This window comes from Pelecanus crispus, chromosome 17, assembly GCF_030463565.1.
Source record: "Pelecanus crispus isolate bPelCri1 chromosome 17, bPelCri1.pri, whole genome shotgun sequence".
In the NCBI taxonomy this organism is placed as follows: Eukaryota; Metazoa; Chordata; class Aves; order Pelecaniformes; family Pelecanidae; genus Pelecanus; species Pelecanus crispus.
The window spans coordinates 476,140-487,500 of record NC_134659.1 but is presented as its reverse complement, the minus strand read 5'-3'; the positions used below and the strand labels follow the sequence as shown (position 1 = coordinate 487,500).

General features: G+C 60.8%; 1 protein-coding gene across 1 annotated transcript; it reads left to right on the top strand.

Moving 5' to 3' along the window:
- Positions 1–1,291: 1,291 nt before the first annotated feature.
- OLFML3 (olfactomedin like 3) lies at positions 1,292–3,503 on the top strand. Its single transcript, XM_075722503.1, has 3 exons — positions 1,292–1,399; positions 1,972–2,257; positions 2,719–3,503. The coding sequence occupies exons 1-3, from the start codon at positions 1,292–1,294 to the stop codon at positions 3,501–3,503; spliced, it is 1,179 nt and encodes a 392-aa protein (XP_075578618.1).
- Positions 3,504–11,361: the final 7,858 nt, after the last annotated feature.

Here is an 11,361-nt window from a genome sequence, read left to right as displayed (position 1 = left end):
CCGGGCAGGCAGAGATGCGCCCTGGCCCGCGGGTGAGCTGTGCTTTGCTGGCACCCCGGTTGTCCACCCGTGAGCTGCGGCCCAGCGTGAAACACGGCAGAGAGGAGCTGGGGCAGAGCCCAAACCCTGCCAGGGCAGCAGCTTTGTCTGGGGCGCTGCAGGGCCTGCGCTGCGCAGTCCGGCGGGATGCGGGATGCGGGGTGCAGGAGCACTAGATGGCACACTCGCCCCGCGCGCAGCACCGCAGCCCGGGCACGGATGCGGCCGACCCTCAAGCCCATGCAGAGCTGCAGCGGCAGAGCCCGGGAAACCTGCGGGCTGCGGCTGGTGCCTCAGCCTGCGTCCGCAGCAGCGCCAGGCCTGGGGGCTTGCAGGCACGACCACAGGCCCGGCTGCATCCTGGGCGCAGAGCTGCAGCCTCCGCCTGCCATGCTGCAGCCTCCGTACGTCGCGCTGCACCAGGGCCCTGCCCCATCCCTCGGCTGGCACGGGGGTGCAGGAGCCGCTGTGCGGCTCCGCACCGGCACTCGGGCACCCTTGGGAGCAGATACTGAGCAAAGGGCCCCAAATGGCAGCATGCAGGCGTGCCCGGAGGGGCAGCCCCTGGCTGACTGCTGGCGGTCTGCCGAGCCGCTGGGCCAGAACGGCTCAGGGAGGGCACGCAGGACCCCAGCGTGAGGCAGGGGCAGGCAGGAGCTCCCAGTTCAGCAGCGAGGACAGGGAGTGCCACAGGCTCGTGGGGCTGGTGGCCATGGTGCTGGCCCAGCTTTGACTCCAGCAGAGCTGCCACGCGGCCCAGGCAAGCTCAGGTTGGCCGCCTGCCTCGGGCATCTCTGCAGATCGGCGTGCTGGGAGCCAGGGCTGCGGTGGTGCCCGTGGCTTCGCACGAGGCCCAGCTTGGCCCCACGCTATCCCATGGGCTGTCCCCACACTGCGACTAATGCTGTCCCCAGCACCGCGACTCATGCTGTCCCCAGCACCAGAGGACGCGTCCTTCCCTTGCTTCACAGGGCTGCTGCAGCGCTCCCTGCTCCCCGCAGCCTGCGCCCCGCATGCACCAGCAGCAGTGCGTCCCCAGGCTCCTGCCCCGGCCCCACAGCTCGCTGCCACCGCGCGGGGCCAGTGTGGGCACCCGCCAGGGCGCGAAGGAGTTAAGGCGCCTGGGGCTGGTCTGCAGGGAAGGAGCAGCCTCTCCTCCCCTCTTCACATCTGGATTCAATAAGGGCTGCAGGGATTCGAGAGGCCGGAGCATTCCTGAGCACTGAGGTGGAGGCTGCACTCTCCGACGGCCATGGGGCCCTGGCGCTGCCTGCTCCTCCTGCTGCTCCTCGCCACGGCCCTCCGCGCCCAGCAGCAGCAGTTCATGGAGTACGTGGAGCGGCGCCTCACCCTCCTGGAGGTAGGGCCCCGCGCCGGCCCTGCGCCCCACTTCGCCCCACTTCGCCCCACTTCGCCCCACTTCGCCCCACTTCGCCCCACTTTGCCCCACCGCGGGGCTCCCAGGCCTGCACTCCCGGCAGCCAGTGGGGCTGGGAGCAGGCCTGGGGCGAGGAGGAGCCGGGATGGGAGCAGAGCAGAGCTGGCGTGGGGTGCCCTGGCCCCCGCCTCGCCAGGGCCCCGCGCAGCCCAGCGCGAGCATCGCAGGCCTGGGAGCATGATGGGAACGGGAGCGGCGTGGGACAGGCGGATCGCGGGAGCGGGGGCATCGTGGGTCTGGGAGCACTGCGGGTCTGGGAGCATTGCGGGAGCAGGAGCATGGCGGGTCTGGTAGCATCATGGGTGCAGGAGCATTGTGGGTGCAGGAGCATCGCAGGTGCAGGAGCGTGGCAGGATGGGACCCAGAGACACGAGCACCAGGGTTGCAGTGCCGTGTGTCCCTGGGGGCTCCCACAGCTGTGCGCAGGCAGTGGGACAGCTGCCGTGGACGGGCTGTGAAGTGCGGAGACTTCAGTGTCCTCTTGGCCACCCCAGGAGAGGATCTCACAGTGGCACGACCAGAGCAGCCGCTACTCTACAGAGCTGCGGGACTTCAAGAACCAGGTGCTGGGGATGCTTGAGACAGCAGAGAAAGAGCGGGAGGCGATGCGGTCGGAGGCAGAGAGTGCAGCGGTACGCGTGGACCGCCTGGAGCGCGAGGTGGACTACCTGGAGACGCAGAACCCCGCGCCGCCCTGTGTGGAGGTGGACGAGACGCTGATGGAGAAGCAGGTGGCCACGGCCAAGCAGAGGAAGAACGAGAAGTACACCAAGCTGACAGGTGAGGGGCTGCCGGGGCTGCCTGGGGAGATGGTCCCAGGTGCGGGGTTACCCCGGGCCTTCCCAGCCCACCCAGGTCCGAGTCTCCCCGGGCCACGTGCTGTGGCGTTACGTCCCAGCAGGGCATTGCACCTCTCGGGTGTCTCCGGCACAAAACCCCGCGTCCCTGCGGGTGCCTGGGAGCCGCATCCAAGCCCCAGGCCAGAGCCTTGGGCTTCTCCAAAGCCCTTGGGGCAGGGCTGAGGTGAGGGTGGCCTCCCCTGCCTCCCCACGGGTGCACAATGGGACTTCTCGATGCCCGCAGGGACAGCACTGCAACCCCTGCAGTGAGCTTGCAAGGCGCTTGCCTGAGGGCTGGGGTGGGGTGCAGCAGGACCTGTGTGACTCTGGTGTGGGGTGGGAGCAGTCCCCGCTGCAGGGCCGGGTGGCTTCCAGGCTTTCACAGCTGCCCCGCTCTTGCAGACTGCAGTGACACCATCGCGAGCGTCAGAGCCATGAAGATCCTGAAGCGTTTCGGCAGCACCTCGGGGCTCTGGACCAAGGACGCCGCAGGGAACTCCGAGAAGATCTACGTCTTTGACGGCACTGCCAATGACACAGTATACGTTTTCCCCCGCATGCGGGAGTTCACCCTCTTCTCTGCCACCCGCAAGGCTGCCCGCATCAAGCTGCCCTACCCCTGGGTGGGCACCGGGCACCTTGTCTACAACGGGCACCTCTACTACATCCGCCAGCAGGGCCCCTTCCAGGTGATCAAGTTCAATCTGGCCAACAAGACAGTGGTGGACAGCTCAGTGTTCCCGGCTGAGGAGCAGATCCCCGTCTTCGGGCTCTCCCCCTTCACCTACATCGAGCTGGCAGCAGACGAGGAGGGGCTCTGGGCCATCTATGCCACCAAGGAGGACGAGAAGAACATATGCCTGGCCAAGCTGGACCCCACCTCGCTGGACATCGAGCAGATGTGGGACACACCGTGCCCACGGGAGAACGCTGAGGGTGCCTTCGTGGTGTGCGGGGCTCTGCACGTGGTCTACAACACCCGCCTGCCCAGCCGCTCCCGTGTGCAGTGCGTCTTCGATGTCAGCGGCACGCTGGCCCCCGAGGACGCCTCCCTCGTCTACTTCCCCAAGCGCTACGGTTCCCACTCCAGCATGAAGTACAGCCCCCGGGAGAGGCAGATCTACGCCTGGGATGATGGCTACCAGATCATCTACCGCATGGAGATGAAGAAGAAGCTGGAGGTCTGAGGGGCCACGGCAGGGCGTCTCCGCACGTCCGGCCACCCCGCACAGGCAAGCACGGCTCTGCCCATCCTGCCCGAAGGGGCACAGCCGGCCCCGGCATGGGACGGCATCTCTGCCCCATCTCCCATCACTGTGAAATGACAAAATGCTGGACCCCCGCCCCCAGCCACCCTCCACCCACCGGCACCAGGCGTCCCTGCCCAGGACCATCCTGCAGAAACCTGGACTAATTTAATGAGGTTTTCTTCTCTGTGATATAATGAATAAATAGTATGCAGCGACCTGCAGCCACCTGCTTGGGGGAGCGCGGGGTGCTGGGGCCAGGCTGCCAGAGCTGCGAGCTCCACGTTGCCCCCGAGCCACGCCAAGAGACGCTTCCCAAGGGTGGGGTGTCCGTGCAGGGCTGCCCAGAGCAGCGAGCGCAGGCGGCGCCTCGGGCGGGGGATCTGGGCAGCGGGGCTGGGTTGGGGGATTGGGCTCGGGCTTTGGGCAGGGATTTATGATGGGGCTTTGGGCAGGGGTCTTGGCTGGGGCTTTGGGCAGGGATTTAAGCTGGGGCTTCGGGCAGGCTTCTGCTGCAGCAAGGCGATCTCTGAACCTGGCCAGGGCCAGCCTGTTTTGCATGTACAAAACTGTGAGCAAACAGCAAAATCCCTTAATCTGAGAGGACAACTGCAGATTTTCCTCACATGCCAGGGAGGCGTCCTAGCCAGCAGGCACCAGATGTTGCTGATTTTCTGAGTTCACTTCTAATGAAGCACAGTCGTCTTCCTGCTGCAGGCACAGGATTGCCACAAACCCTTTACGTAAGGCCAGCCTGGGTCCCCCGAGCCCCTGCCAGTCCCTGTTTCACTGGCACCAAGTCCCCGCACGGCCCCACGGCGGCAGCGCCCCGGAGGAGATGGGGCAGGGCAGGGCAGGTGCTGGGAGCCCCTCGGGATGGCAGCCCCGGCACTGCCAGGGCTCAAGACGCCCGTCCCCGAGGCCAGGGCTGCGGCAGACACCTGCTGGGCACGGGCACGGCCCCGCGTGGCCACCACGCCACGTCCTTCCAGTCACTGCCGCATCACCCAGCAGCAACTGTCCCACACGCTGCCGCTTGCACCGCACCCTGAGGGGAGCAGGATTTGGCCCGTTTCTGGCCGGAGATGCTGCGGCCCCACACAAACCCGGATTTGCTGTGATTTATTCGTGTCACAGTGTCCTGAGAGGACGGAGGATGAATTACGAGGTGTTTATGTGTCATTAAGCGCCCCTTTTTCCTACCGGAGATCAGTTCTGGGGACAAACGCTGAGCACGTGAAGCCATGAGCCGGCCTGGCCAGGCGCGGGTCGCATCCCACCTGTGCCGGCACAGGGCTCCCCTCCAGGGCGAGAGGCCAGGGAGCTGCCCAGGCACCCCGGCGAGGTGCCGGCCCCACGGGGAGCATCGCTGCTGGGCACCGGGGGAGTCCCGGGGCCTCCCGGAGCCACCTGCCCCCCAGGAGCCGCGGCCCAGCCGCGCCACCCCCCACGTTGCTGTAAAGCCGGGTTTTTGGCATCCCCCCGCACCCACCTCGAGGCAAGCTGTCCTGCGATCTGGAGGTGACTCGATACTTGCTTTAAGTTCTTCTGTATTATAATTAAAATATCTTCTGGTTGCATAAGAAAAATGTTTAAATACACACTTTGAATGACTGTAATTGGATGGTGCTGAAAGTTCAACACACAGTGCAAGTCGAGCAGAGAAATTACCCAAGTGTGAAGGACTATGTGAACTGTCAAGTTAATTTATAGCCCTTTTCAAGATCAATAACTATGGTAGCAGAAATATAATTTTCAGAAATTGCACAGTTGTAAATAATTATGCCAATGATTTCTCTAGCTTGAATTAAAATTGATGGGGCAGTAACAATTCTGCACCAGAAACTATATTCTAACCTGAAACAAGCCCTGCAAAATCTGACACTCGCTCTGCTGAGACGCCGGTGCTCGCCTTGGCATGAGTGGGACGGGAGTGCAGCTGCTGGCAGCACTTGCCAGAGTCCTGCTTGTGCTGACCATCATGTCTTCATCAAGTATTTTAAACCCTTCAGAAAATCTTGCCCATTAGGCTTCGTCTTGCCATGGCAGGAGGGGCACGAAGCCCACGCAGCGGGGCGGCTGGCCTGCGCTGCTCAGGGTCCCCCTCGGGAGCCCCAGCTGCCGGGAACAGCCAGGAGCGGACGCAGAGGTCAGCCTGTCCAAAGGACACCAAGGCTCCTTCTACCAGAGCTGAGACCCCGCGCTTCACTCACTGCCGCAAAACCGCTCATGAAACAGGAGGAAAACAGATTTCTCTCCACAGGGGCTGCCCAAGAGGCGCAGCCCCCTCCTGCTCAGTGTCAGCCCTGGCTCATATCCCGGGAAGCAGTGATGGGGGGTCCTCTCGCTGCACCCCCAATGCTTCCACCTGCTCTGGGTGACTGCTGCCACCAGTGCCGGTGGGGACGTGCGCCATGGAGCGGGGTGCCGCGGGGTGGGGAAGCGGGGACCCCCTGCGAGTGCCAGGAGGGTCCAGCTTCTCTCCTTTGGGCTGTACTTACTAACACGGGAAATCGTAGGGATGAGGGCGGGCAGGGATGTCTCCTGCTGCCCCGCAAAGCCCCAGCGTGACAAGCGCCTACAGTAACCCCATGTTCATGTGGAATTTGTTTTGTACAAACACTGTGGGAATGAGAAGCAAAATGGAAAAATAACTGCAGTGCCTGATCAGCTTATAAAGCGGAGCACTTATCTAGTGCTCCACATCTTCGAAGTACTTCAAGGAACATCAGCTAATTAATCCTTGGAATAACTCCCATAAAGCAGAACAGCATTATCTTCATTTGCTGACAAACAGACAAAAAATCACGTTTGATCATTAAAAGTGGTTCAACTCCGAGCTGGCTGAAGGCAGCTTGGGCGAAGAGCAGCAGCTCCCTCGCTGTGGTCCCATGCGGCTGGCGGGTGCCTGCGAGGGCCAAGCAAACCCCAGCGAGCCCCCAGCAAACCCCAGCGAGCCCCCAGCAAACCCCAGCGAGCCCCCAGCAGACCTCAGCGAGCCCCCAGCAAACCCCAGCGAGCCCCCAGCAAACCCCAGCGAGCCCCTGGCAAACCCCAGCGAGCCCCCGGCAGACCCCAGCGAGCCCCCGGCTCCTGCACGGCAGCCACCCTCACCGGGAAGGAGATCGTAACAGGGGTGCGGGTAGCAGGACCGTGAGCACGAGTGCTCACGGCTCGTCCCCGTGCTGGCTCCCAGGACGGGGCCAGCCCCGCTCGGCACCTTCTCGTCCCGCTGGAGATGAGTCTCTGCCATCATCCAGCTTAACAGACGACGGTGCGGAGTGAGAGACCACAGAGGAAGCCTATCTGAGCAGCTGTCCTGCCTAATAACCCGCAGAAGAGAGGGCTATTCACGAAAGAGAAGAGCAGGAGAGATCCAGGGACAGGCGTTCATATTTACTGTGGGATGGAAACGCACGCCCGCTCCCCCGTCTGCCGTGGGCTTCTGCCCCGATCCCCCTGGCCACCCCCACTGGGCACCACACAGGCTCTGCTGCTTGCAAACGCAGCAGTTCACCTCCTGCTCGGGTTTATTGATTTCTTCTTTTCTTGTTTAAATATTTATCAAGCCCATTAGGAGAAAGCAAAGGTTGTGCCACAGCTGGTGGGATCGTCGGGGCCCCAAGTGCCCTAAGAGGTGTTAATTGCCCCTGCCAGCCCCACCGCTGCCCTGCCCGGGGCGGCACCAGCGCCTCGGGGGACCTGCCCGGTGGGAGCGCTGCCCACCAGCCCTGCCCGCCGGACGGGCCCGGGCTCCCCACGGCGGGATGCAGGGACCCTCGGCGGGATGCAGGGACCCGCATCAGGATGCAGGGACCCCCGACGGGATGCAGGGACCCTCGGTGGGATGCAGGGACCCACAGAGGGATGCAGGGACCCACAGAGGGATGCAGGGACCCTCGGCGGGATGCAGGGACCCACATCAGGATGCAGGGACCCCCGGCAGGATGCAGGGACCCGCGGTGGGATGCAGGGACCCCCGGCGGGATGCAGGGACCCGCGGTGGGATGCAGGGACCTGCGGCGGGATGCAGAGACCCACGGCAGGATGCAGAGACCCACGGCGGGATGCAGGGACCCACGGCGCGGCTGCCTCAAGCCCCTCTGCCCCGTGTGGAAATGGGGTTTTTGTCGCTTTTCTGGCCACTCCCGGTTGCTCTGCACCACCCCAGCCTCAGGGCTGCCCAGGTCTCTGCCCTCCCAGCCGCTCCCTCTCAACTAACAGATTTTCAGGAAAATTCAGCCTTGACTTCAAGGTCACCAGCAGCAGAGACTCCGCTGTGTCCCGGTTTAGCCACAGCAGGTTACCTGCGGCCATTACAGACAGCCAGACCCTCTGCCCCGCAGAGGTTGTCGAAAAGCTTCGTTTCCAAGCGCGTGGTCCCGTTCAGCCGCTGATGGAGGCGGCTCTGGGATCAGGGCTGGCCCTTTCCCGTGTTGCCCCGCTCCTGGCCGCGGCCGCCTGCGGGTGCAGCACTGATGGCTGGTGGCCCTGCAGCCCTGCGCCCCGACTGTGGGCCCTGCACCCCGACCGTGGGCTGCCGCGGCGGGCAGGAGAGCCCCTCCGCAGTGGCTTCGCAGCGGTGTTATCGCTTTCCGTAACGAGGGGTTAGTGGAAAATATGCTAATGTGACTGCTCCAGTGAAGTCGCTGCTTTCCTTGTGAGTCTGCAGCTCCTTGTGCTTTAATTGCCAAATATTTTATCTCTTTAAAGAAGAGTGTCTGTAACTAATAATCCTTTTCATCTCTGCTCCTCTTGAAAAATACTTCTCTTTGGAAGGCAATCTGATAAAGTAAATTGAGAAGTTATGCTAACAGTAAGAAAGAGAAAGCAAGACCTTCTGGCTAATTTTTTCCCCTTTGTCTAATTCTCAAAGATATTGGCTTTTTTTAAATCCACAATTTTTCCAGCTCACAGGAGCTATTGATCAAGTGAAATGGTTCTGCATGAGTATTAGAAACAAGGGAACTAAAATTAAAAGTAGGCAACTTAAACAAGTGTATTATAAAGATGCTATTGTATTGAAACAAGAAGGGGGGATAATTTCTCCATTTAATACTTTCTTAATGGCTGGTTGGCAAGTATAATCGCAGGCTTTTATCTTCAAATAGGTATTTCTGCCCACGTAACATCTGGTTGAGGTCTAACTCATCACACATGAATTGGGAGGCAACAAAGCACTCTATGCAAGACTTCGCAGCAGAAGTGGGAGGACACTGGAGCTTGAGACGACCTCAGGAGTGCTGAGAGGGACACACAATGGCAGCAGCTTGCTTACAGCCCTTTGCATTTTCTAATGAAAACAGAGAATAAGCAAACCCAAATTTACCGGAAATGTTTGCTTGGAGCTTTGTTGCAGAGAGGGAGAGCTCAGGCCTGTGGCTTCGTGTCAGCGTGGGCTGGGCTGGAGCTGAATCCACCTCCTCTGGGCACTGCCGGCCTCCGGCCAGATGTGCCGAGGCACGGGTCAGCTGGCTGTGCCTTGCGAAATGGAGATAGCCTCCTTCCTCCGAAAGTGGGATCTTCCGATTAATAACAGGGATTTTAAAATGTGTGTTTAATCACAGCTGTGTGCTAGTTCTGATTTTCCCATCGTCGGTGAGCTCGGGGATCGGCAAGGCAGTTTTATGTCTTTGGGGACAGGAGGGCCTGGGATGGTGGGCACGGGGTGGGGGGTGGTCTGCGGGGATGAGAACCACGAGGCGCCGGGGGAGGCTTTCCTGGGACGCTCGTCCATCCGCAGCGAAGACCCTCGCCTGCGGTACTGCCAAGCCCCGCACTGGCTGGTCCAACCGGGGGTGCCCAGCCTGGCGGGGGGAGCGTCCCTGGGGGTCCTCTCACCCACGGCCATTTCTGCCTGGGGGAGGCGATGGTGATGGTGACGATGAGGGATCTGAGGGTGAGCACACTGGGCCACAGCTGTGTTTGGCTGCGTTCAGCTTGCCCCCGCTTTGCCCAGCCCCACTTTTCCTCCTCAAACACCAAACCCGGCTCCTGCCATACCCTCTGCAGCACGGAGCTGCCCCTTGTCCCTCGCACCTCCTGCCGCCAGCCCCCCAAGCCCACCACGACACTCACACCCGCTCTGCACTCCCACTGTTGCATGTGCTGGTGAAGGCGTGCTGCAGCTCAAAGTAAGGGATAGAAACTGAAATCTCTCTTAAAAAGGTGGATTCTGCAGAATTATGGGGTCCCTGCAGAGCCGGCTTCCCACCTGGCCCAGCCAGCCTGGGTGCTGGAGGTGCCCGGGCTCCTCCCATCCCTCCCGATGCTGGGGTGTCTGCTCCTTCCTTTCCTCTCGACAGGAAGACTGAAAATAAAGTCTTCAAATTCAGAGCTCGCAACCCTGTCAGAGGAGCTGTGGTTTCTGACACACACAAAGTTTCATTATTTTCTGGACAGTTTCATTTACTAACAGAATTTGCAGTTATTTCGGTACTTTGATCAAGATGGATTACTCTGCATGCAATTCCCATTTGTGGTAACATATCTGTCTCCAGCCAACAGGAATATCGCTGACACGAGGAAGCCCCACGCAGGCAGCTCACACCATCCCAGGGATTTCACGCATCCTGTAGTCTACATGATTTCACTAGGATTTTCTTTGGGATGTTATTATTACTAATGCTATTATTATGAAAGATGTTTCCTGAGGACAGAAAAATACTAGCTCAGCTATTCAGCTAAGCAGTTCTTTAATTTCTCTCCTCTGAAAATCAGCTCCCCAGAGCCTTTCTGGAACAGATCCGAATTTTCTACTTAATACATCCTCCTGAGGCAAAAATGCTGAGGGATGCAGTCATTCTCACGGTGCAAGGGCAGGCTTGGGTTTCCCTCCCCAGCGCTCTGCCCCGGCACTGGCTGCAGGTTGGGGTCGTGGGACAACTCCAAGAAACACAAGATAAAGTTTTGTTTGCCTCTTTGCCTCCAACTAAAGTTTTGTTTGCCTCTTTGCCTCCAACTCCCTCGCCCACGGCTGAGGCTCAGCGAAACACCGAGTGCGGGGTCCCCGGCCGTGGGCCAGCTGGGCAGGGACGGGCGGTGCGGGCAGGGCAGGTGCCCTGTGGTGCCCGGGGTTCCCGGCACAGCCAGCGCCCGCGGCTGCACCGGCGCTGGGCTGGCACGAGGACGCGGGGCCCCGCGGGGCTGGCAGCTGCTGCAGCACCCCTGGCTCTGCTCATGCAGAGCCCGTGTCTTTCTGCTGCAGGTGTCTGACAACGTGGAGGGAGATATAACCATGGTAACTGTGATTATTACAGAAAATTGCTGCCATTACTACAGAGGTAGGGTCAAAACAAACAGAAATTACCAATCTTTCCGTTTCTAATAAAACCCAGAAGTGTATTATTGACTCACTAATTGCTCAGTTAAATGAATTTCTCCAAAATTACCTACTAACCCTTGTAAATGAAAATGATGCAAAGATTAGCACTTCCGTGGAATTGCTCAGGCAAGGAAAAATGAAAAGTCTGAGTAAATCCACGAGGCAAAGCCGCTGGAGGAGCCCCTGTCCGAGGAGATCGGGTGTCCGGTGCAGAGGCGCAGCGAGCTGAGGGGCTGCAGCCCGTCGCGCACAGGGGCTGAGCGGAGGTGTTGCACTCGGGCACCCGCAGCAGTGTGGGAGGGTGTGCGGTGCAGCCCTTCCCGCTGGTGCCGGCGGTGCGGGTGCTGTGGCCGGGCCCTTCCCCAGTCACGCCTGCAAGGCCCCACGGACATGCGTGTCCCTGGTGCGTCCCCGTCTCTGCTCCCAGAGAGCACTTGCTCATCTCGCCGCTCCGGCAGTCCCACAAGGCAGTGT

Bases quoted from the DNA above. Each gene is read 5' to 3' on its own strand.
- OLFML3 (XM_075722503.1), top strand. From the start codon at position 1,292: ATGGGGCCCTGGCGCTGCCTGCTCCTCCTGCTGCTCCTCGCCACGGCC. The intron at 1,400-1,971 runs GTAGGGCCCCGC...TGGCCACCCCAG, and splicing joins GGCGCCTCACCCTCCTGGAG to GAGAGGATCTCACAGTGGCA. The intron at 2,258-2,718 runs GTGAGGGGCTGC...CCGCTCTTGCAG, and splicing joins GAAGTACACCAAGCTGACAG to ACTGCAGTGACACCATCGCG.